The 27327-nt window shown below is 44.2% G+C and overlaps 1 protein-coding gene across 1 annotated transcript in view; it reads left to right on the top strand.

Moving 5' to 3' along the window:
* Positions 1-3476: 3476 nt before the first annotated feature.
* LOC126355320 (odorant receptor 43a-like) overlaps positions 3477-27327 on the top strand; it is a 257686-nt gene continuing 233835 nt past the window's right edge. The window contains exons 1-2 of the mRNA XM_050005613.1: positions 3477-3704; positions 23309-23440. Coding sequence (XP_049861570.1) covers positions 3477-3704; positions 23309-23440 — 360 coding nt within the window. The remainder of the gene's footprint in view (positions 3705-23308; positions 23441-27327) is intronic.

Below are 27327 nucleotides of genomic sequence, written 5' to 3'. Positions count from 1 at the left end.
GGTCTCATCGGATAGGGAAGGATGAGAAGGAAGTCAGCCGTGCCCTGTCAAAGGAACCATCCCGGAATTTGCCTGAAGCGATTTGGGACACCACGGAAAACATAAATCAGGATGGCCGGAGGCGGGGTTGAACCATCGTCTCCCTAATGCGAGTCCAGTGTGCTAACGACTACGACACCTCGTTCGGTCAACTAGAAATCTCATGGATTTAGATGTGGGAACTTGGAAGGCCACACGTCTTGAAATTCCCTAGAGATGATGCGGCTGTTACCGAAGGATTCTCGAAGCAAATCTTTCACCCGGCAAGCAACATGTGGTGTCATTCCGTCTTTTATGATAATAGCGGTGTGAACTCGCTACGTTCTTGCAAAGCTGCAAACACGTTTTACACAAGGAGGACCTTATAATGTGCGGATGTCACTGTACACCTAACAGCCCGCGAGGTGTCATCTCGAAGAAACACGGACCGAGAACGAAGGTGCTCGTGAAATCACACCACTCAATCACATAAGCCGAGTGGAGTGTATGTTCTTGCACAACATGTGGAGGAGCAGAACCCCATATGCGACACTTCTGTACATCCATGGCTTCGTCCGTCCAAAGACTATTCTCTGGCCACATGCCATCCGTTTCCACGCATGTCAGAAAACTGAAGGGTAAAGTCGAGGAATATTAGCCTATCTTGCGGATTCATCTGGTGCACATTCTGTACCTTGTAGGGCTAGCACTGTAAAATGCACAGCAGAACCTTTTGAACTGTTGAGGATGGGAGAGAGAATTCCAGTGACACAGCTTGAACATTGGCTGCAGAATTTCACTTCAACCTTCTTAACCATTTACAGCAACAGCCACTTCGCAAAAGAAACCAACACGCATCGCCAAGCAGCAAACAGCATACCGGCGTCAAAATAGGAAAAAATTCACGTTCTGACTGCTTATAGCATTCTGTTTTGACCAAGTGGCAGAAAGTGGAACTATTATTTCCTTCAGCAAACTCCGCGAGTGCAATGATTAATAAACATACCTATTATGTTTGAGCATCCTGCAATGCATACAGTTCCGCATTACAGCACTCGGAAAATGTCGGTTTACCTCTAACCACCCAGAATATTTCTTTTTCTGCTATGTAATAGGAGTTGTCCTTCAGAGTGTGATTATACACTATGTGATCAAAAGTAACCGGACACCCCCAAAAACATACGCTTTTCATATTAGGTGCACTGTGCTGCCACCTACTGCCAGGTACTCCATATCAGTGACCTCAGAAGTCATTAGACATAGTAAGAGAGCAGAATGGGCGCTCCGCGGAACTCACAGGCTTCGAACGTGGTCAGGTGATTGAGTGTCACTTATGTCATACGTCTGTACACGCGATTTCCACACTCCTAAACATCCCTAGGTCCACTGTTTCCGATGTGATAGTTAACTGGAAACGTGAAGGGACACGTACGGCACAAAAGCGTATTGGCCGACCTCGTCTGTTGACTGACAGAGACCACCGACATTTGAAGAGTCATAATGTGTAATAGGCAGACATCTATCCAGACCATCACACAGGAATTCGAAACTGCATCAGGATACACTGTAAGTACTATGTTAGGTGGGAGGTGAGAAAACTTGGGTTTCATGGTCGAGCAACTGCTCATGAGCCGCACATCACGCCAGTAAAGGTCAAACGACGCCTCACTTGGTGTAAGGAGCGTAAACATTGGGCGATTGAACAGTGGAAAAACGTTGTGTGGAGTGACGAATCACGGTACACAATGTGGCGATTGGATGGCAGGGTGTGGGTATGGCGAACGCCCCGTCAACGTCATCCGCCACCGTGTGTAGTGCCAACAGTAAAATTCGGAGGCGGTGGTGTTATGGTGTGGTCGTATTTTTCATGGAGGGGTCTTACATCCCTTGTTGTTTTACGTGGCACTGTCACACCACAGGACTACATTTCGTTTTAAGCACCTTCTTCCTTCCCACTGGGGATGGCGATTGCATCTTTCAACATTATCGAGCATCTGTTCATAACGCACGGCCTGTGGTGGACTGGTTACACTACAATAACATCCCTGTAATGGACTGGCCTGCACAGAGTCCTGACCGGAATCCTACAGAACACCTTTGGGATGTTTTGCAACGCCGACTTCGTGCCAAGCCTCACCGACCGACATCGATACCTCTCTTCAGTGCAGCACTCCGTGAAGAACTGGGGTGCCATTCCCAAGAAACATTCCAGCATCTGACTGAACGTATGCCTGCGAGAGCAGAAGCTGTCATCAAGGCAAAGGTTGGGTTAACATCATACTGAATTTCAGCATTACCTATGGAGGGCGCACGAACTTGCAAGTAGGTTTCAGCCAGATGTGCGGATACTTTTGATCACATAGTGTAGCAAGCAGTAAAGGAAACGAAAGAAAAATTCGGAGTAGGAATTAAAATCCATGGAGAAAGAATAAAAACTTTGAGGCTCGCCGATGACATTGTAATTGTGTCAGAGGCAGCAAAGGACCTGGAAGAGCAGCTGAACGGAATGGACAGTGTCTTGAAAGGAGGATATAAGATGAACATCAACAAAAGAAAAACGAGGATAATGGACTGTAGTCGAATTAAATCGGGTGATGCCGTGGGAATTAGATTAGGAAATGAGACGCTTAAAGTAGTAAATGAGTTTTGCTATTTGGGGAGCAAAATAACTGATGATGGTCGAAGTAGAGAGGATATAAAATGTAGACTGGCAATGGCAAGGAAAGCGTTTCCAAAGAAGAGAACTTTGTTAACATCGAGTATAGATTTAAGTGTCAGGAAGTCATTTCTGAAAGTATTTGTATGGAGTGTAGCCATTTATGGAAGTGAAACATGGACGATAAATAGTTTGGACAAGAAGAGAATAGAAGCTTTCGAAATGTGGTGCTACAGAAGAATGCTGAAGATTAAATGGGTAGATCGCATAACTAATGAGGAGGTATTGAACAGAATTGGAGAGAACAGAAGTTTGTGGCGCAACTTGACTAGAAGAATGAATCGGTTGGTAGGGCATATTCTGAGGCATCAAAGGATCACCAATTTAGTATTGGAGGGCAACGTGGAGGGTAAAAATCGTAGAGTTAGACCAAGATATGAATACACTAAACAGATTCAGATAGATGTAGGTTGCAGTAAGTACTGGGAGATGAAGAAGCTTGCACAGGATAGAGTAGCACGGAGAGCTGCATCAAACCAGTCTCTGGACTGAAAACCACAACAGCAGTGTAGGTAAACATGATAAGCATGTTCTTTTGCTTTTGTTGCTTGCTCTATTTGTTCGTCTTAAGTTTTTAAGCCTTTCTTCTGTAAACTCTCCTCTCCTTTTTCTTTTTTCCCCAGGAACTCGTCAGCTGTTTTCAAGACAAAATTTTAATGGTTTGCCATTATTCCTGAATTCTGTCTCTTGAGTGTTAGCGAGTGCCGAGTGTGAGTGAGTATGGTGTCCGCTGGCTGCAGGCATGCAGCAGCCTGAGGAGCGCCTTCTGCAACCGTGCGCCGGGCCGCTGCGCTTTCTGGGTCTATGGGGACCGCCGGTTCGGCCTTTGCGCGCATGCGCGGTGCTGCTGCTCAACGCGGCCGGCACTCTGTGCGCCGCCCTCGCGTTGTGGGCGGCGCCGGGCCGCAGCCTGGAGCGCCTCGCCGCCGACGCCTACGTGGGCGTCACCGGCATCGCCATGACCGTCAAGGTGACGCTCCCTCTCCTAACACTACTCGAGTAATGTCCGCCCCGGTAGCTCAATGGTCAGCGTGACGGATTGTCAATCCTCTGGGCCCGGGTCCGATTCCCGGTTGATGCGGGGAATTTTCTCCGCCCAGGGACAGGGTGTTGTGCAGTCATCATCATCATCCTCATCGACTGAAGGTCGCCAAAGTAGCGTCAAATTGAAAGACCGGCATCCGGCGAACGGCCTGCCCTGCGGGTGCCTTAGCCATGCGATCAAGTAAAATAAACTCGAAATAATTCCGTTTACAGTAGCATGTAGGCAGTCATTTTTCCCTCATTCTGTTTGGCAGCCGGCCGCGGTGGCAGTGCGGTTCTAGGCGCTTCAGTCCGGAACCGCAGAACTGCTACTGTCGCAGTTTCGAATCCTGCCTCGGGCATGGATGTGTGTGATGTACTTAGATTAGTTAAGTTTAAGTAGTTCTAAGTTCTAGGGGACTGATGACCTAAGATGTTAAGTCCCATAGTGCTCAGAGCCGAGAGAGCCCCTGTTTGGGAGTGCAACAGGGAGAGAAGATGCTAGTTGTGGTACGAGGTACCCTCCGCCACGCACCGTATGGTGAATTGCGGAGTATGTATGTAGATGTGTCGCCTCCGGCATCCAAAACATCCTGAATCCTCCTGTGGATCGATTCATTCCGGTCCTGAACGGTGGTCAGTGCCAAAAAAGCTGTTCCAGTTCGTTCAGGGGCTCTGAGGGAGGAATTGGGCTTTTAATGTTTTCGCTCAATAGACTCCAATGCCAGCGACTGTGGAAACATGAAGAATACGTATGAGTATTGGTTTAAATTTTTGTTATCATCTCCAAAAAATCAAGCTGCGACCACGAAACCTGGTAATCTTCTTATCCCTTCTCTACAAGTTCACTGCTTAATGTGACACGTTACTCCCAAGATGGATGAGCTGGCGAAGACTTTACAGAAGTCCACAGTTCGGCTGTAAAGGAAATGCCTATTGGCTTCTGTTGTGTACATAGTTCCGCGTAGTCAGCGCGTACACAACTTTCCCAATAGAGCGCGCCCCTCTAAGCACAACAGCGCAGGCGCAGCGCTCGTCCGTGTCCGCAATACGAGATGGCTCAATCTTAGAGACGGACCGAATTCTGCTTCCGCCGATCCGCGTATAAATATGTAACGCAGGCAATGAGATTGCTGCTAACGTAGAACCTTTCCTCCTCGCGGATCACACTCGCGCAGTGATACATGAACGCGCGAGGTGTTATAACGAGTGTAAAGTTCTCCGATTACTCAATCTGCATTAGTCTGTAGTCAAGTTTCAGTCTGCGCCTAATAAGATTATCATATTGCTGTACACAGCCATGAAGAGAAATGAATACACACTTTGTCAAGTATCAGAGATATGTGAGAATAAAATTAACGTACCAAGACCAAAGGAACTTCAGATTGTCAATTGTAAACTGCATCCAGAATCAAGTTACGTAATGTCTATGCTTTTTATTATTTTAATAAATGTGTGTGAAAATTAATCTTTTGTTTAAAGTTGGCCACCGTCAATCTGCTACTCTAAGCGTGCAAGTGGCATTTCTATCGTCTGACCTAACGGCAGAAGATATACATGCCACGATAAGACCACGAGACATATTGCTGACACTCGCCTACTTCGTTAGAGCGACAAGTCAAATAACCTGATGGTATGCGTACCGAAGGTCTTACAGTACGCACACCACAGCTTCTGTCTCGAGTTCTTTGGTCGACGTTCATCTAATGATTTTACTGGCGTTTCGCCAGCACGAGTGGCTGGCATTGTCAAAGCTTCACCCTGCTTTGCCGGTGGTGAACTGGAGCCGAGCTCGCTGTCGCAGACTGTATGTACCTGGCGCGCCAACGTCCGAGGGCTTCTCCGCGGTCATTTCCGGTGCGGTCCTCCTCTTGCTACCTGCGACGGTCGTTCGCTGCAGTACGGGAAGCCAGGATCCGTTTACCTTAAGGCTTTCCTCTTTCTTGTTGAAACTGTTCGCGTGTTTTTGTATTTCTATAGCTTCTCTGAACAAGCGGGTGTGATGGTGCTTCTCTACAGCCAGACCTTCCGTGTCGGCAAATTTAATTACGTGGTCGGTCTCATTCAGTGCGTGCTCTGCTACGGCCGATTTCTCCACCTGCCCCAACCTGCAATTTCGCTTTTGCTCTTTGATCCTGGTGTTAATTGATCGTCCAGTCATTCCGACATAAACTTTTCCGCATGTGCATGGTATACGGTATATTCCCGACATTGCAAGTGGGTCTCTTTTCTCCTTCGCCGATCTAAGACACTCTTTGATCTTCCTTGTCGGTTTGAAAATCGTCTTTACGCCATGTTTGCGCAATATACGGCCGCTTCTATCCGTCACTCTGGAAATGTATGGCAGAAAGGCCGTACCCGACATTTCTTTTTCTGGTTCCTTACTTCGCCGAGTGTTTGGCTCTGTTACACTTCTAATACAATTTGTGGAGTACCCATTGCTCCTCAGGACAGTTTCCAGGTGTTGCATTTCTCGTTTGGGGAGAACCGCACCGGAAATGACCTCGGAGAAGCCCTCGGACTTTGGCGCGCCAGGTACATATAGTCTGCGGTCGCGAGCTCGGCTCCAGTTCACCACCGACAATGGAGGGTGAAGCTTTGACAATGCCAGCCACTCGTGTTGGCGAAACGTCAGAAAAATCATTAGATAAACGTCGCCCGAAGAACCCGAGACAGAAGCTAATACGCAGTTTGTCAACAAGTGGCCACGAAAGCCTTAACAATTTTGTAGAGGAAATGTTGCACCTCTAAAATCACCTCTTTCTTATCTGGAAATGCCCGATACACAATGGTTTCTCCGTCCGAGGAAAGAGGTAAAATTTTGTGGCTCACAGAAGCAGCACTTGTAACTGTGTCTTGTGTACAGTGAGCTGGGATAGCTCCCCGTGACATGTCCTCTGGACAGCCTATCGTTACATTTTCAGGAAACATTGATAGTGTGCTCCTGTGACAGTTCGTTCCTGACGAGTATAATTTGTTAGCACCACACCAAGGCAGTACTAAAAAAACACTCAACAAACCATCGTCAGATGACTGTCACATCTTCGCCATTTTCAGTGCTGGCGAATCCGCGTTTTTCCGCTAGTAGCTTTGCTCCTTTGTACACAGCGACACACACAGATCTTGACCATGGTATTAACGCGGCCGAGGAAGTCGTGTGAATTGGCCTAACACAGCTACAACTTTTCTTGACAGACTTTCTGAATGAGTGTTCACAGTCACAGTCACAGAACGCAGCGGGTGAAGATCTTCATCACATCCAAAACGTCGTGAAATGTGTTGAAAACTGCGCCAGGACTGATTTTCACTTTATCCACTTTCACCTACACTGTGATATGTGGGTCTTCGAGCACCACGACCTCCTCTTCCTTCCCACCCCAGGTCGACGGTTTCCAATTTCGTTCTTATACATTCAGACTAGGGATAGTCCATGATCATCATATTTACAAAATATCGATATTGGGAGTTCAAAAACTGGTGTCTATGTATCGACACTGTAGTCTTTAAAACATCACATTGTCGATGTTAATGACAAAATATCGACCGCAGATGTTGGCATAAAAAATAGGCTTCTTGTTACAGTTGGCAATAATTTTCTTGTCATTTAAACAAATCCTTCTCTGAAAGTATCACATACTGACGCCAAAACAACACACTTGTGACTTGTCAAATGTGGCCACGCAATGAGCAGTGCAGCTGTATACATTTTGGTGAAATCTGCATTGTTGCCGGATTTCAGTGATCGTCAATCATGTCATGATGCTGTGTTGTCAGATTTATTCTCCTCCTCCTCACCTCACTGATATAGGACAATTGCCCTATGTATAAAATGAAGAGAAGTTCAGAAAATGGTGGGAGACTCAAAGTCCTATGCTGTTACAGCTCTGATCCCAGTGTAAATTGGCAGGAAATTCATAAAATAAGGACTTTTCGTCTGGTGCAAGTAGATCACTTGTAACAAGTGTAGAACCCACGTTTGCTGACCTGAGGATACCCTAGTGGAGCCTTCATGATTATCAGATTTACCAACTCACTGGCGGAGTCTGCCTCGTTACCACATCACTTGTGCTATCTTTAGATTCTTGTAGTAATAAAACAGTAGGGAATTCAAAGAAATCTAGTAGCTGTAAGTTTAAAACTCAGACAACATGTGTATTTTAACAAATTCTCTAGCCCTCTGACGTCACAGTTCACTATCATAGTTTCCATATTTAAACAAATGCCACCTTAAGTTTGGAACCCAGAGCTGATTTGTCCTAAGTTTAAGTCCACTTGTGCTGTGCTTAACAAGTTCGCCCACCCAGTTGCAGCCCAGCTCACTTGTGCTGTTTGAACATTTATGGTAGCACAGGAACAATTGCGTCTTTATTTAAACAAATGAGAGAGGTCATTTTAAACTGCAGGCAACCACAGCCATACTTACATATCTTAAATGAGATGATCTGCACTGGCTGTAAAAGTCACGACCAGTTTTGCATCGAATGAAGATGCATTCTCAGGTGATCTGTACAAGTAATAAGGAAAAACTGTTTTACAAAGAAGCCTTAACTATAGTATAAAGAATAAAGGGACACTGAAAAATATTGTTATAGAGCAATACTTGAGGAGTACTCATAAGTTTCTTTTTAACAAGTCATATCAAAAGGGATCTAACTTACAGCCATCCTCCATCACTCACGCCCAGTTGTAAAGAAATAGCACCCTAGAAGCGGTTGTCCATATTTCAAATTAAGGAGATAGCAGAACCCATAAAAATAAAATGTGGATAAAAACTAAACAGTCCAAACAAAGTTATAGACCAGTAAGGCACCTAGACAAAGTCAACGTATGAACCCATAAAACGAGAGAGCCTTACTGTGCCACAAGCAGGAAGTGGTTCGGTGGCAGCAGACAAGGCAGTAACCCATTGCTCTACATTTTACAGCCAGTGTGGATCATTTCATTGAAAAATGTGGGATGATCTTTTTCGTGGTCGCCATGTTGTGCTGTGCTACAACTGTCCACAACCATGTGCAATCCATACTAGTATGACTCAGAGCCACTATGCTGCATGTCATGAGAGGTATGAAGGTTAGGCAACACTTCGAACTAATGTGATGCTTCACTGCACTGCCTCACCATCAGCTGTGTATCACTCTGCTGCAGTGTTAGTGTTATGTCCATTCGAATTTCTGGCGCTAAGTGCAGATCATATTTCAACAATCTTAAGTGAAGTGTAAATGTATATCTTCTTATAGAAAATTTACATGCAATGCATACGTATCTGTCTAAAGTAAAGTTGAACACTGTTGATGCAGTACAAATCCATCTCTTCTTATAGAAAAGACATGAGTAATGCAAATCTGACTGACAGTTTTAAACTATAATTATTATATATGCAACAAGGTTCACATAAAAAGAAGGAAATTGAGTTGGTAGAGTTTAACAAAACAGAATAATTTCTTCTAATTATTTATTTGGTTATTTTATTTTTACATTTCAGATAATACACTTTTCAAAATGTATCCCTCCCCCAAGTTAATTACTTTAGACTTCATGAACAATGTACCACATTTAACAGTTCATACAATTTTACACTTCAAGTAATAATACATTTTATACAAAAACTAGACATCAACAATATACATAAAATTTATACAAAAATAATTTAATAGTGCACAGAAAGAAATATGTATACAAAATGTCTCTCAGCACAGATTGATGCAGCTGTTGGAATACATTTTAGAGTTGATCTGATGCACACATACACAAATGTATAAATATGTACATATATATCAGTTTCCCAGAAGTTGTGGTCAATATTCAGGGCTATGACCTGAATGGTCATTCAAAGCAAAAACTTATGAAATATATTTGCAAATTACAATTACGATATTACATCAGCTAATAAATATGGGCTCTAAAGTCCATACCTTGAGACCTAAGAGTACTTATTAATCTTTGATGCTGTGAAACAAATATCTTCTACTGTCAACTCTTTGCTTTCTGTATTTTGAGAGGTGATAGTTCCAAACAACACAAGAAAAAATGTACAGTAAATATGGAGTTTAAAGCTCATACCATAAGAGTGATCAGCAGTTGTTCATCTCTGCTACTGTGACACACATTTCTTCCACTGAACAAATGGCCACAGCTCTCAAGGTAAGCATTTTCGAATCCTTGTCTACCAGATAATTTTTTATTGTTTTGGTCCATACTACATCCTCCCAAAACATGGAAAGCAAAGAGCTTGAATTAGGAGAGATTTGTTTCTATGTGTCAAAGGTGAAGAAGATTCTTAGCTCTGAAGGAATATATTTTATAGTCCATCTTTATGGTAAGTAGTTCATACTACTCCACATACACACACAGTTTTTCACCATATAAAAACACACACATGCATACCAAAATACACTCTACACTCAAGTTAATGGTGTGTGTACAATAGAATTCTGATACCATCACTACAACTGATCTGTTTATCATCATTTTGTGATAGACCAGGTTTCAGTTGCGACACAGTGTGTAAGACTCATGTCTTTGTGACTGAATACAGACTTGGTATATCACATGCAGAAGAGAAGGTGGAGCACCCCCATCACCACTGAGTAGGCCTCCAAGTACTTTCCTACTGTGAGAGCCATTGAAGCCACGCACTGCACACTCTTAGTCCGACTGTGGTTAGCATCTGTCACAATACAGTATGCATATACATTTTGAGCGTAGATCTACCAACCTCACAATCTGTAACTCATTCACCTCATCTTCTGTCAAACTGATAACCTTTTCCTCACTTGTTTTTATTCTCTAAGGATTATCACCTGTTTATCCAGATGTGTCAAATGCATTAGGATGGCACCTCATTATTCAATATAAGGTAACTTCGGTTTAGCAATATGGGTTTTTGCAAACTCATAATGAAACTGGCACATGTGAAGTTTGTTTAGGTCTGGCGCACTTACCTACATAAACAGGTTTTGTGAACCCTGTCAAAACCTTCACCATCTCCAGAGTGACAAATTGTTTGTTGAAGATTGTGGCCCATTTAAAATTTGATCTGATGCTACAATATTTTCCACCATGACGCCCATCCCAATGGGTGACTAAGTGAATTTTGTGGTGGTCTATACCGTTTTCCATAGTTTTGCCATGAACTGTAAAAGTCTTCTCTAAATCACATGACATGGAAGCCCTCTCTTCTGTGTTTACAAGAATGTAGTCCTTCAGCCAGGAGGGCTGATTGAAGGTAATACTACATATATCTAGTTTCAACCCCTACTCAAGATATTGCAGGGGGTTTCTATAATGTATTATGTACCCCCCCCCCCCCCCCAACTTTCCCCTGTATAGTCAAGGTCTTGGGGTTGGAACCATTTTTCGAACTCGACACTCTGCACATAATAGCAAATCACTGTGTGCATCATAGAAGCTAATAACATACATTAAATCTATCTATAAAATGTATCCCGTTTCACGATCTACTGCCACAGATAAGAAATCACACAGTCCGATGATTTCATCATCAGACAGCCACTGAAACCCCCCAATCGGTAGAGACTGTTGCATGGCATTTCCATGTAAGTTGTTTACACCCAAGTGCAGTTATAGAGTCGACATTGACATGTTTGAGATTGAGCATGGCATATCACGAAAGCTCTGGTGTGGTTTAGCAGAGTGTAGGCTCCAGAGGGTATGATTCCAAGCATACACTGTAGAATCATACAAAATTCTCTGCAAATACCCATACATCTGTGTCTGTACAAACGCTTGCATTAGAGATATTAAGCTCTGGCCAAACTCTCTTCCTGTGCCCCCGTACTCTACCTATTATACACACCTGGAAATTGAAATAAGAACACCGTGAATTCATTGTCCCAGGAAGTGGAACCTTTATTGACACATTCCTGGGGTCAGATACATCACATGATCACACTGACAGAACCACAGGCACATGGACACAGGCAACAGAGCATGCACAATGTCGGCCCTAGTACAGTGTATATCCACCTTTCGCAGCAATGCAGGCTGCTATTCTCCCATGGAAACGATCGTAGAGATGCTGGATGTAGTCCTGCGGAACGGCTTGCCATGCCATTTCCACCTGGCGCCTCAGTTGGACCAGCGTTCGTGCTGGACGTGCAGACCACGTGAGACGACGCTTCATCCAGTCCCAAACATGCTCAATGGGGGACAGATCCGGAGATCTTGCTGGCCAGGGTAGTTGACTTACACCTTCTAGAGCACATTGGGTGGCACGGGATACATGCAGACGTGCATTGTCCTGTTGGAACAGCAAGTTCCCTTGCCGGTCTAGGAATGGTAGAACGATGGGTTCGATGACGGTTTGGATGTACCGTGCACTATTCAGCGTCCCCTCGACGATCAACAGAGGTGTACGGCCAGTGTAGGAGATCGCTCCCCACACCATGATGCCGGGTGTTGGCCCTGTGTGCCTCAGTCGTATGCAGTCCTGATTGTGGCGCTCACCTGCACTGCGCCAAACACGCATACGACCATCATTGGCACCAAGGCAGAAGCGACTCTCATCGCTGAAGACGACACGTCTCCTCCATTCGTCCCTCCATTCACGCCTGTCGCGACACCACTGGAGGCGGGCTGCACGATGTTGGGGCGTGAGCGTAAGACGGCCTAATGGTGTGCGGGACCGTAGCCCAGCTTCATGGAGACGGTTGCGAATGGTCCTCGCCGATACCCCAGGAGCAACAGTGTCCCTAATTTGCTGGGAAGTGGCGGTGCGGTCCCCTACGGCACTGCGTAGGATCCTACGGTCTTGGCGTGCATCCGTGCGTCGCTGCGGTCCGGTCCCAGGTCGACGGGCACGTGCACCTTCCGCCGACCACTGGCGACAACATCGATGTACTGTGGAGACCTCACGCCCCACGTGTTGAGCAATTCGGCGATATGTCCACCCGGCCTCCCGCATGCCCTCGCTCAAATTCCGTCAACTGCACATACGGTTCACGTCCACGCTGTCGCGGCATGCTACCAGTGTTAATGACTGCGATGGAGCTCCGTCTGCCACGGCAAACTGGCTGACACTGACGGCGGCGGTGCACAAATGCTGCGCAGCTAGCGCCATTCGACGGCCAACACTGCGGTTCCTGGTGTGTCTGCTGTGCCGTGCGTGTGATCATTGTTTGTACAGCCCTCTCGCAGTGTCCGGAGCAAGTATGGTGGGTCTGACACACCGGTGTCGATTTGTTCTTTTTTCCATTTCCAGGAGTGTGTTACAGTCCCTTTAACTTTGATGGGGAGTTGCCCCGCCAGATCTAGGTATTCGTATTGGAAGACTCCTTTATTTATTATGGGGTGAAACTTAGCATCGTCGAAATGTGCAGCTCAAGTGAGATGTAAATCCTTGTGACACATTGTTTCAACATATTTCTGTATTGATGTTTGCATGAATTTCATCGAGTCCAAGAAGTGCTGCATTATAACCTTGGAAATTCTCTTTTTGAAAATGAAATATTGTTCTCTGTGCCGTAAGGCAGTCCTGATCTTTGCGCAGGCGGAAATTAGCCAAGGACTCAACAAGAAAGTGAGCATCATACTGACTTAAATTATAGATGGAAGCAGATATATCATGGGGATTTGTAGTTCAAGTTGTATAAATTGGGTGAAACACTGTGGAATTTGACAGTTAGATGGAAATGGCTTATGTGTGATGTTTCAGCTTCATTAGCTAATGGCTTCTCACAGATGTAGCAATAAACTGCATCATTGTTTGATCTATCTTCCTGCATGTTGGTCATAGGACCATAGGTGTTATAAATAAATCACAACTATTTTCCTTGCAAGGTCTTCAAGCTAAATGAACAACCATCTTGCAGGATCTCCCCCAATCCAATGTGTGAACAAAAATGATTATGAGTCTATTCTTATTCACATACAACTTCATACGTGCCAAATGAGGTACATGCAGAGAGAAGGCACTCAATATCAGCATATGCTGCAAAGACTACTCGCTCCTTGTAGAGAATATTTTTAAATTTTAAGATTTTATTCGCCGCAGGGGGCATTTTTGTACATATGGGGTCACATGTGCACCAATCCGCCAGATACTTTATTAATCACTCACACATAGCAAATGGGTTCATGCACCTGGGACAAATGTGTCTTACACCAAGTTATGAGTGGACAGTTGGGAGGAAAGAAGACGGGGCATGTTTTTGATACAACAGTAGTGTTGTTTCTCAGCCTGGTAAATTACCAACAAATCTGCATTTACTGCAAGGTGACCTGCCACTGATTTTATTTATAACATCCCCATCATCTGACTTGCATACCTTCAGGCAGTATATATGAACATAATATCAAGATTCTATCTCTCAAACATACTGATACCTTGAAGACTCAAGAGGAATTCAATACCATCCTCTTTATAATACTCGCTGCTATCCACTTGATATGTCCTTGCACCCTTTGCATCATTCTTATAATTTCTCTGGGAAGTTATAAGCGATCACATAAAGTAATATTTATCATTATTTTGTACATTAATAATACCCCAATTGGTAGCTATATTCTCTGGAAGAGTGGTATAGGAGGATCCCACATGTAATCTATCAAATCTATCATTTACCAAATGCAGGACACTACCAGAGCTTTCTCAGAACCTCTTTCTTGGAAATGATGGAGCTGGACCCATAAAGTGTTCAGGGTAAAGTCCTAAAACCACTCGAGTATTGAGGAGCCCCACAGTATCACGCTGCTTATGTAAAATGGCGTTTATAGAGACAGTCTCCCTCAGCACGAGAGTGAGATTGCAGTATGTTATGGCGCTACACTTAATCGTCGGATACTGCAAATACCTCATGAGCTTGGAAAGGAAAATGATATCATGTCCTCAAAACTACAAACAATAATTATGACGTTCTGTGTGAAATACCTGATCATCCTCATCCTTGCTATCGGATCAGGCACAGAAGCTGCTGCTGGCCACTAGACAATTGTCCCTAATATTATGAAGACCCAGTCCAGATGGTCTGATTTTCAGCGATGCTGCTGTTACTTGTGATGGTTCATATGCTGGCAACAGTGGTGGTACACATGATGGTCTAGGCACTGGCAATGCCACCTGCTGTAGTCCATGCACTTCATGTGCTATAGCCACCTGGGACGTGGGTGCACTGTCGTTGGTTCAGGCACGGACTGCGTCATGGCCACTTGTGCTGTGGATCCAGGTGGAACTGTCAGTGCCAGTCGTGAGAGCTGTGCGGGTGCAGGTGATGTCAAGTCCAGTTCATCCAACACTTCTACAACAGCACAACAGTCAATAAGCATCATGAGAAAAAAAATTATAGAGATACACATACTCAAGAAGGGAGACATACTTAAGTAAAAATTCTGCCTCAGTCGTGTCACCCCATCTAGCCTGTAGTGTATTCTAGTGTATTCTAGCCCATCTAGCCTTTAGAGTATTCATGTTCATGTTCATGTTCACAAGCACATCATGAGTAGTAAGGCTCTGTGTTGGTGTGGCCAGATCTTCGTCATGGTCCTGAGATGCTGTAATCTGGGTCACTAGGATGTAATGACTGGTGACATACCAAGTCCCACATCTAACTCACTAGAAGGAAATTAATAGCAACTGTTAAGTATACATGAAAACAATAGCACCTGACATTTACTCACACACTCACTCACACACACACACACACACACACACATACACACACACACACACACACACACACACACACACACACACACACAAACACACACACACACACAAACACACACACACACACACACACACACACACACACACACACACACAATACAAACCATCATCATCATCATCAGGGTCTTGAGATGGTGTGGCCAACATTTTTGTGCAACCATTAATGTTAGGGTCCCAGCCATCTGGTACTAATAAGCTAAGAACAGATGTGGGACATATCATCTTTATTAACTGATGCCAAAACAACAATAACTCTGACTAGGTAAAATGCGAAGTATATGGAGACTAGAACACATATACAAATACGATACTCACCCAGAGTTGTCGTGCTCAACGTGTCTATGCAACCATTAACAGTAGAGCACCAGTCCTCTGACACTGTCATTCCAGTGAACCATGTAGGTGGTAATTCATCATAATTCATCGATCCTTAAACAACGACACTGGTTTAGTAAAATGTGAAAAATGCAGACATTAGCAAACATGTTCATGTATAATCACCTTGAAATGTTATGGCCAGTGTGTTAGTGTAGGAGCACGTCAGGGCACCAACCCTCTGACTGTCAATGTGATGAACTGAGTGAGTGGCAGGACATGAGAATTCATCAGTCTTATAAAAAAAAATGTCACGTACACCCCCTCACCCCCCCCCCCCAGAAACATACAAAATAAATACACATACACACTCATATATATGTAATTGTAACCTGTAACACCTTCACACCTGAAAGACTTTCATATTCTCTCGCTCGCTACATGCAAACGGCCAGCCTTACAGAAAAATGAATAGCACATATTTCTATGAAAATTAATTTAGTTAAAATTAGTTCTGGAAAACGTTGTTGCTAGAGGACGTAAATTTATAATTACAATGGTCAACTATAAAATATTTTCAAGAAGGTGTTTCTTATGTATTTTGAACCTCTCCCCACAATCATGTTTTTTTTTTCTTTTTAGCACCCTCAGTTTTAAAAATACTTCTTTACTTAAGAATGGTAAAAAAAAAGCAAATAGGTAGATTGCTTAAGAAGTGCAACCTGTTAAGGCCGCCCTCATGACGCGACTACAGAAAAGTTGTCTTGTAGTTAATTTTTTACTACATGGCAAGAGCGCTTATGGCACATTGTCTGCTGCTCCTGAACTCATGTTCGTCTCAGTCGTGAAAAAAAAATGCTTCCTTTGTTTGGCTGTGCTTTCACGAGTGTAAGTAGTGCAATCTAAATGTACCTTATGCTGAGTGTTTCGTATTGTTTTAGTGGTGCATTTGTGTGAGGGTTTGTACAATGTAACAGGTAGTTTTAAATTACCCAAATGACATTTACTACATCTGTGACGAGTACACTAATAAACTATGCAGACTTCATCTGACACCTATGGTGAAAAACTTGTGTGGTCTTGATATCAGGTACAAGTTAACGTTTTGACGGCACGAGAAGTGTTGCGAAACTGGATTACATTTAAAATTCACACCTCCCTCTCATCAGCTGACTTGATGCGTCTAGCCGATCCTGTTCTCTGGATAATCAGCTAGCTCGGTCTTCAAAAACTTCTTGTCCGAAGACTCTCGCAGGTTATAGGACTTTACAAGATTCTACTTTTGATATAATTAGTTACTCGCTGAATACTTTGTTCAATCACAATATATTTTCAACTATCACAAAAAACTTTGCCATTTCTTCTATAAACATTTAAACTTTTGCAAGTCCACTTAGTCATCAAACATTAGAATTCATTAAACACAGTTTCTGAACATGACATACATCTTGCTTCGATCAGAGTTAAGACATGCCACAGCTGGTGCTGTTGGATCGCTAGCTCTAAGGCTAGAAACTTGAAGGTTGGAGAGGGTGTAGGCTTCGTTTAAGAAGGGACTGTTCGAAATTCCACTGCTAAGAGGGTGAAATAGAGGATGAAATGCTTTTTGACAATAAGTCGCCATTATGGCAATTTTGAAGCTAGAACTACGAAAACTGGTATTTGGTTTCTCAGTCAGAAAAAAAAAAACGTGTTTCAACATTTTTGGGAATTCAACCGCTAAGGGGCTAAAATAGCGGATGAAAGTTTTTCTGAAAATAAATAATTACTAAGGAACTGCTATAAGGGGTTATGTTGTAATGAAGAACATCACCACAGCGAACCGTAACTCTCGGTGATAGGTACACTGCCGTTCATTCAGCTGCCTCGTGTAGCACGGCCGGCGCCATTTGGCGCTATACTCATGTTCACCTTACGCCATCTGATGTCCAACTTCCTGTGCACGACTGGGAGACGTTTGGCAACATGCTCCTACACTTGCATTCATTTCCACTGAGTTGTTAAAATGTCAGGTTACTTTGCGAGGTGCCAGGGCTAGCAGTGTATTTAACACTAAATTCTTCTCGAATCTTCATATGGAAATGATGTTCTAAGGCCGCCCCCCCCCCCTTTCTCTAACTCCTACTTTTGCTGTTGCACATGGATTAAGAAGAAACGCGACCTGACTGTAATCGACCCTGCAAGTGGAGTAAAAAAGAATTTGCCACCTGCAATAATTTAATTGGATAGAAATTAAGGAAAGTTTCATTAACGTAGTGAGAAATGAAAGGGTTGCTCTACCGATTAACAGAATGAAAGTTCCTTCCAAAATAACAATTTGATTTATTATGACTAAACTCAAAATAATAAACAAAACACACGAAACATTTACAGTACATCAAATTGGATACTCAAAGAAAGGCTGTGAAGGTGAAGTTGTCCATAAACTAGATTGTGACATTTATGAGCAAGTGCTATGTGGACCCCAGTTAATTGCAACTCAGATCTTAAGAGAAACACCCAGCCAACCCAACATTAATTGCTGCTACAGTAGTGACAACTCAGACAATGAACACCCAAGACAGAACAAAGAAAAGACGAACAGGGGCGCTCTGCTTATCACCTAGTAAAGTGCCCTAATCTGCCGATGCTGCGGACATACATTACCAAGCTGTATTATTAACTGCAAGGACACGATCTGGCATACTGGAGGCGATGGCTGGTTGCTTCTGTGGCCCGTCGTGGTGATGATAATGTCGCGAGTATAGCCCGAAACAAATTATCCTAGTCTGGTTGTTCCAGGCTAAAGACTTCCTAGCAACACAAATGCGCCTCTGAGGGAGGCGAGAAGGCTCGCTACACAATCACTGACAGTACAGTGAGTGATTTTAACAAGCCAAGTACACAGTACCTCCGATACGGTTAACTTTAGCCAAAACTGCTCAAGACGGACAGCATAGGTCGCTTTTACGCAGAACGCTCAAATGCCAACTGTACTCAGAAAGTTACGTTGAAGTCGAAACTTCAGCGACTTCGTCAAACAGTTAAAATTAAATGAAAGTATATCAGACAGCCAACGGAAGGAAGTCTGTCCAGAGCAGCGAGAGCTGAGTCTTGTAACCTACTCCGACCGAAAGGCGAGAGCCGACTCCCTTCAAGAGCACTCGTACAAGCCGAACACAGAACATTGCCTCCTCCACGACAGTGGTCGTGGTCAAACGTTCCAATCAGCAACTCGAAAACCGGCGGAAAATTCCCCTCTATTGCCGACGCAGTATTATTCCACCAATGGAGATACTTGGCGCCAATTTCTGCGCCGATTTTGCTTCGACACGGAGCTATTCCCTGAGCAAAGCCAATCACAGTTGTGATTTTGCAGAAAACGCGGGAATTTTGCCGCCAAGACTACCTGGGAACACAAGTCTTTACCATGCCTCGCTCGTAGCCCTCCAGAAACGGTTTTCACTAAGTTTCTGCGAAGTAACGGAATCTCTAACCCAGCCGCTCCGTCAGGCCCCTGTGAAAGTGTTGCCGCCGCTCTTATGACAATGTCGGCGTCTGGAAAGCATCCACTCAACTCCCTCACACCCGTCGGCTTAGCCCTTTCAAGATCAGCAGAGCCCGCCTGTCACCGGACCACCCGGGTGACGAGAGATGCTGCGTGGGAAGTCCGCGTGTGAAGGAATAGCATCTTTTCACCGCATGCAGTTAGAGAGGAAAATCGAATTACTCAGAGTAAGATAGAAATATGAGAGGGGGCTCATGACACCTCTCAAATTTATCTACGTCGTTCTTAAGTTTTGCAGAAGAGTGCATTTGGTATGGGCCCCCTTCACCTGAGGATTATTCTAGGATGGGTCACACAAGTGTTTTTAGTCCCCGATCTCTTTTGTCGATTGACTGCATCTCTCTACTATGCCACCAATGAAGATCAATCAGCCACCTGCTCTACTTACGACTGAGACTGTGTGATCCTTTCATTTTATATCCCTATAAATCGCCACACTCATGTATACATATGAGTTGACCCATTTCAACTGACACGATACATGACAAGTAAATATAATACACTGACATTTTAGTCATAAGGTACTATGTTTTTTCATTTCATAAAATGCACAACTTTACATTTTGAACATTCAAACGAGTTGCCAATATCTGAACCACTTTGAAGTTTTATCAAGAACTGACTGAATATTTGTGCAGCTCTTTTCAGACAGCGCTTCATATTGTGTAATTAAGTCATCTGCAAAAATTCTGAGGTTGCTATTAATATTGTCTGCAAGAACATTAACATACAGCACTATCAGCAGGGTTTCCAACACACTTCCCTGGGGCACACTTTAAGTCCTTCGTACAGCTGTCGATGATTCTCCATTCAAGATAACATGCCCTGTTCTCCCCACGAAATAAATTCTCAATCCAGTAATAAATCTCGATTGATGCTCTTTTTTGCCGTACTTTCGCCTTCTAGTAAATGGGTGTGACCTGTGCTTTCTTCCAACAACTGAGCACAGCCTTTTGTTCGAGAGATCTGTCCCGTCCCGGCATACGTCCCATAACGAGCTATAGACGAAGATGTGGCAGGTGTGGCGCTATCTGGGCGTTGACTATACAGCTGATGTCTACTGTCTTTAACGGACTCGGATGGAGTATGCTTGCTAGAATGATTAGCACAGGTGATGCTGGAACAGAGAGGAGAAGTTTTTGGCTTTGTAGAAAGTGAATAAGGGTACAAACGCTTAAGTAGTCAATATGAAAATAGTTTACAGTCGATCACTTTAAATGTTAGTTTTCCAGCAACACCGAGTTACTGAGTTTTACCTTTCAGTGTCTCAGAAGAGTGTTCTGCTTGAAACTCCTTCCGACAATACACAGTCAAATAGATTAAACATAATGGGAGATAAGCTTGAGAAAGCGCTTGTTGTTCTTTATATTCTGACACACAGAAAGTATCAACTGTTACTCATTGCAACTACACGCAATCATTCCCAGTAAGAGACAGGTGTGAGACAATGCTTGTTCTTCTTTATACTGTGAAACACAGAAAGTATCAACTAGTTGCTACTAGAGCCAAACTCCACAGAGCTTGTTATTTTCTAACAGGCATATTACCCTCCTAGCCTCCTCCCCCCCCCTCCAGGTGACTTATTACTAATATAAGAGCACCCTTTGCAGTGAAGCCTCTAACATCTGAACTACTAGCTGAAATCATCTTAAGTTGATAAAATGTTATACACTGAGTGTTAAACTATTGCTGTTGTCGCTTCCCTGAACTCTTTGTGGTGTGCTGGTGTCCCCTTTTAGTTTCTTATACAAGTGTTTCTTCCTCTGCTGGGCTCTCGTGTAACGTGTCTGGCCTGGACAAGTTCATCAACTTTCTGCTGGGCTCTCAGGGTGGCTTCCACTTCTTTAGGCATGTTCCATAGGACTGGTAACCGATCTTCTTGCTGATTCTGAGAGTCTTCCTGCTCCTCGTCCGATACTCTGACTCCACACTGTGGAGTGCCTCTACACACACACCTGACATACCTGAAACTTTTTGACAAATGCCGGCACAGGTCGCATCACAAGCTTTGGATGAACGTTTGGTCTGCGTTGTGCAATCATGACATTGACGACAGTGTGGGCTGACGTCTACAGAATGTTGCTTTTAACGGAATGAGAGGGAAAAAATTTACAACGATGCTTAGTACAAGTAATTTTGGAACAACGAGGAGAAGCTATTGACTTCATAGCAAGTGAATAAGGATGCAATAACTTAAGGATTCAAATTGGAAACAATTTACTTCCCAGTTGTTTGACCTTATTTGGGGAGATAAATTGAAAGAGTGGCTACATATCTCTGCAAATCAATGGGTTCACGCTATGACTCTGTCTATATTGCTCATTTCAGCAAATCCCAGTTACTAAGTTTTGCCTTTTTACTCTGTTCATTCCGACAATACACAGTTAAATAGTTGTTAAATACTTTAAGCACAATGAGAGACAAATGTGAGATAGCGCTTGTTTCTCTGTATATTCTGACCCACAGCAAATATGAACTATTATTCGTTGATAGCAGTTGAGCCACACTTTAAGGAGCTTGCTCTTTTCTAGCAGGCAGAAAACTCAAGATAGTAACTGTTGCTGGATACTTATAAGAAATTCAGTTGTCATCCCTCGAATGCGTACAGTCTTGTCGGTGTCTAACTGCAGTGGCATCGAGGTGTCACTTCATACTGATTTAGAAGCTCTCTAGTGACACTCCCACCGACAACTCACCTGCTCCTAGTTGCTTCGTGGTGATCACTCCTTCAAACTCATGACATTGATGACTTGGCCGTGTGCAATTGCCGTTTATATACTAGCGCGATTTTCTGCTGTAGAGGTGTTTTCCCATGACTCTTCCGAAGGTATTCCTAGATTTTTCCAGAAGTTTCCAGTAAGTTCTTAAACATTTTGACTGTATGGCGTCGCCTAGTAGTTGGCTTGGTGACCGACGGTATCGTCCTCGCCTAGCCCTTACAGCACCGCCGATTCCTCAGTAAGCTGTCAACAAGTACGACATCATATGGGAGTGGCCATGCGGTTCTGGGCGCTACAGTCTGGAACCGAGCGACCGCTCCGGTCGTAGGTTCGGATCCTGCCTCGGGCATGGATGTCTGTGATGTCCTTACGTTAGTTAGGTTTAATTAGTTCTAAGTTCTAGGTAACTGATGACCTCAGCAGTTAAGTCGCATAGTGCTCAGAGCCATTTGAACCAGCCAACTCTCAGTAAAATTTCTGTCGTTCCCACACAAGCATGAAACTTTTTACATTAATAAAAGTTGATAGTCATGACATATCTATAATATAATATGGCTATAAGAAGGGTTAACTCATCCGCAAATGCGGTATGGACTCTGATAATTATTCTACCAGGCTGTGGAGCTATGCTAATTTCCAACGATTACAGTAGTTTCTCAATGTTTGTGAAAATAATACTTATTTCGCGCGTCTTGGTAGTGGTACGAGAACCAAATTGGGGTATTACTCCTGGATTTTCCTCTGTAAACAAATATTTAAAAATATAGTTAACAATTTCTGTTTTTGCTTTGCTACTCTCGATTTCAGTCCCTGTCTCGTCCATGGATGTCTGGAAGTAACTTTGGTACCAGTAACAACACCCTTTGCGTACTGGTAGAATTTCTTTGGGTTTTATGAAAGGTCTTTCAATAACATTGTCGTACAGCAGTCGCTGAAGGCTTCATGCATTGCCCTGTTGACAGCCGGAAGTTGAAGACCATGCCTGTCTGTAGCCTATGATTCGTTTTACACCTATTGTGGATCTCTCTGGATATCATTTATTATGTCTGTTCATTTGGAAGCTAAACATACTAATAAAAGTTTAAATAAAACGTGACTTAGATTACACAACAGTGCTGGAGGTTGAAGAATTTATATGGTCATGATACACAGAATGCAATTTATTACGCACTTTGCTACAAAGCCATTCACGCATCTTTTTCTTAAGTTAAAAGGCATCTGTTTGAAAAAGTCTAGAAACGATGTCGCTACACTCGGGACAACTTGTGGCACTTCTGCGTTTGCAGGTGTCGGCCTTCCTGTGGCACAGGAGCCGGCTGCAGCGACTGGCCCGCATCCTGGGGGCCGCCGGGGAAGGCAGCGGCGGAGCGCGCGGTCGCTACCGCCGCAACGCTGCCAGGGTGGTGCGCTACATGCAGGTCGGTAGGCGGTCAGCTCGAACTTAGACTAGTGCACTGCAAGGGCCGAACTAGGTTGGGGCGACTGGATCAATGCCTCGGGTCCCTCAGGACAAAGTGCCCTCTGGCGGACAAAAGAAAGAAACGAAAAATTAAATGCAGTGTGCCCACAAAGTCCCACTATCATTTCAGAACGTCGTAAACTTGGAAACTACACTCTAACAAGAAAACGATGCACTACCAAGTTATGCAAGCTCCTTAAAAATTGATACTCACTGGTACCGTCGAACCTCGCCTGTATTCTTGCATCCCACCTGCTCTTCACACCCTCCAGACCCTTGCCCAAGGAGGCAACTTCCCCTCCCTGATGATGTCCTTGTTCCCTCCATCTACCCCTCCTACCAGATCAGACTCTCCCCTCCCATTCCCTCCTTTTCCCCCACGGCTCTCTCTCGCCCTCTTCACCTTCCTTTCTCCCGCCCCCCTCCTCTCTCCCACATCTCCCACTTCCCCTCCTCCCCAGGCTTCCAAGCCCTCCCCACTCCCCTTCTCCCCAACTCTCCCTTCTTCCTCCCACTGGCTCCATCCCCTCCCTCCTTCCTGCTCTCCTACCTCTCCCTTCCACCTGGAGGCAGGACCTCCCCCTTCATCAGTGTGTTTCTGAGTGCTTTGCCAATGATCGTCACCAGTGTTTCCGTGCATCAGTGTTTTTCCTTTTCGTGCTACAGTGTTTTCCTCGGTGTCTTCCTACATTCGTGCCTCCAACTGTATTTCTTCGTCAGTTCTACTGGTGACCACCTTTGTGTACCATTCCTTCAGTCGAACGGCTTCTAATCTATCATGTAATGTTCATCATGTATTACCATGCTTTTTATGTTCTCTGTCTTCTATGTCTATCTGTTGTATCTATTGGCCGAAGACCGACGTATGTAGGCCCCTGCCGGCCTGCCTCGTATGAGGCATGAAATTACAACAAAGGAAAATAAAAATACCGTCGAAACATGCAAAATTGTAAACTTTGGCAGGCGATGTATGAATTAATGACACTGTAGTTCTCCACTCAGCTGGCAAGGATAGTAAACAGGTGACATGTCGACACCAGGGTATAAGGTCATCACGAGTTTTAGTTGGACAGTAACTACACTTGCAGAGCGGTGCTGAACAATATGAGCATGTCAACATTTGAGAGAGGAAGTGGTTTTGGGCTCAAAGAAGCCAGCCGCTTGGAGTAATCGGTGAATCGCTCAACATTTCAGTAGGAGTGACTCTACTACTCGACGATGTTGGCAAGAATGGGTGAATCGCGGCCGAACACAGCGTCAAGAAGGAAGCGGTCAACCCAAAGAGACGACGGAACGTGGGGATTGGTCGTCAGAGAGGTGCTTGGGGCCCCGGATTCATCATTATCATCGATCCGGCATGCAACTAGCTGATGCTTGAGTGACCACAAGGACCATTAATACGCAGCTCACAGAAAGAAAACTGAGCTCACAGCGCCCCTTGAGCTGACTGCCTCTAACCTCGGTACATTAACAGCCCCGTTTACAATGGTGTCACGCACATTCGACCTGGAATCTCATTGAGTGGAGTACAATTGTCTTCCGTGATGAGTCAGTCCTAATGACTAGCGAAGACGAGGCCGGAGACGCCCTGGACAGCAATGAGATACCAACCTGTCACCCGCCATGTGGTCGGATAACCAGGTGTGATGATCCGGGCTGCCATTTAATTTCATAGCAGGACCCCTTTGGTTGTCAACCAAGGTATCCTTACATTCCATTTTGTTCCCCTTCATGAAAAGCCATCCGAGGCTTACATTTCAGCAAGATAATGCCCCTTCGGCACCAGTTCCTACTCCTTGTCCTCATGCTTGCCAAACTCTATCTTGGCCACCAAGGTTGTCCAATACCTCCCCAGATCAGAACGTTTGAACCATTATGGGCGGGCGCCTCCAACAATCTCGGAATCCTAACGATCTAACGCGCCAGTTGGACAAAATTTGGCACGATATCTCTTAGGAGGACATCCAGCAGCTTTATCAATCAGTGCCACACCAAGTACCTGGTTGCATAAGGGCCAGACATGGACCAACACGTTACCGATTTATTCAATACTTGAAGCTCTTTCTCTTGAATAAATCATCCAATTTTTCTGAATTTGTAATCATTTGTTTGTCTGTACATGTAAAACACATCTCCGATCTCCGTCCCATTCGAATAATTCCTTCGTGATGCTTCTTTTTTTGTCTTACAGTGTAATTAAGAGCATTGTGGTTTTTTGCAAAACGTTTAGCAGCTCTCACAGTTTCTTTCTGTTACGCTAGAATTTCAATGCATGCCCCACACGTCACTCGAAAAATATCAAGACGTTATTCGAGTTCTGCTAATGTACCAGCCAATATTGCAAATCAACAGTTCCGGTTGACTCATTGATTCGTCCACGAAGGACAGCAATACCACTGACCGGTGTTGCGTACACGCGATCCTTGATACCCCACAAAAAGAATCTAACGGCGTTACATCGGGAAACGATGCGGACATGCGATTGCACCGTCACGACCCATCTACCTTGCAGGAAATGTGTCTTTTAGCCCATCCTGCACGTTCAAACTAAAATGTGTGTATGAACGATCATGCTGGAAGATGATGAACGGCTGCAGTTCTTCGCTCTGTGATAGCAGGAAGTTCGAGTATGTCTGGGTAAAAGCTTCCTGTTTATTTACCCTGCAAAGGAAAATGGGTGTATACCCCTATCGTACATTACGCCACACCATTCAGCACCGTGCCATTACAGATATGTTTTTGGAGCCCCAAATCCAGATTTAGTGGCGATTCACACGTCTAGAAATGTGGAACGTCGATTCATCTGGAATAGGCGCTTTTTGAGGTAGTCATTTTCTGTATCTAAACAAACCAGCGTGGAACACGTGAATGCATGCAGCAGAGGACGATCGTTTGGCTGCAATGCTTGTCCATCTGCACTTTATACGCAAAAATACGTATCCCTTATGTGACACTTTTATGGATAGTTAATCTTGATTCCTGCAGTTCACCTGATACACAACGGACTGACTTCTGGGATCTCCGATGAAATGCAGGTTGTACTGCGTTAACACATGCTAGTGACACACTGGGACGTCCAGTTCGAAGAAGGTCTTTGACATGGCTTGACTCTCTAAAGTCTTCTTACCACCTCGTTATGCTTATTTTTGGTAGAATTATCGACTGGAGTCGATAATTCCGCAGTACCTTTGTCACAGATTTGGATTCTGCATGCCAGATGAACGCACGGCTCATTCTCCTAACCTGTCGTCATTCTGGTGCACTGCAAGTCAGGTCTGCAAGAAAAAACACAAAGAATTAAGAGCTGTTAAACATTTTGCAACAAACCGCGATTCTACACTATATCTGTAATAGTTTCCCAGTTATGATTTTCTGAAATGATAGCGGGATTTTACGGCCATCACGAAGAAAGGGAAAGAGAAAAACAGAAAATACGACATGCATCGATGTATGTTTACAAATGTCTTTAATATGTCCATTGATAATAGCAGTGTTCTGAAGTAGTCCTTCGAATACGAATTAAATGGATTTCGTTCCGTTAGGATTGTACTCAACTGCTAATATCTCGACGAGTGTTTGAAATCTGCCTATTCACAACTCAGGAGAAAATAAACGCTCCGCTTCGTGGGAGGAAAAGGCAGAGATAATCTATCTGAAAACTGAAATGCAAGCAACGTTTGTGAAGACGTCGCTGACCCTTCTCGGAAGAATACTACAACTACCGTAGAAGCACAGTAAGAATTAATGTTTTGATTTAGCGTCGTATCCGAGCATGAGGCTTATTCCAGTGAAAGCAACAACCTTAGGCGTGCAACAGGTTATGTTTATTATAGATGGGTCTTCTAA

The sequence above is a fragment of the Schistocerca gregaria genome, chromosome 3, assembly GCF_023897955.1.
Source record: "Schistocerca gregaria isolate iqSchGreg1 chromosome 3, iqSchGreg1.2, whole genome shotgun sequence".
In the NCBI taxonomy this organism is placed as follows: Eukaryota; Metazoa; Arthropoda; class Insecta; order Orthoptera; family Acrididae; genus Schistocerca; species Schistocerca gregaria.
The sequence above is the reverse complement of the archived record's forward strand: the minus strand, read 5'-3'. Positions and strand labels throughout refer to the sequence as shown.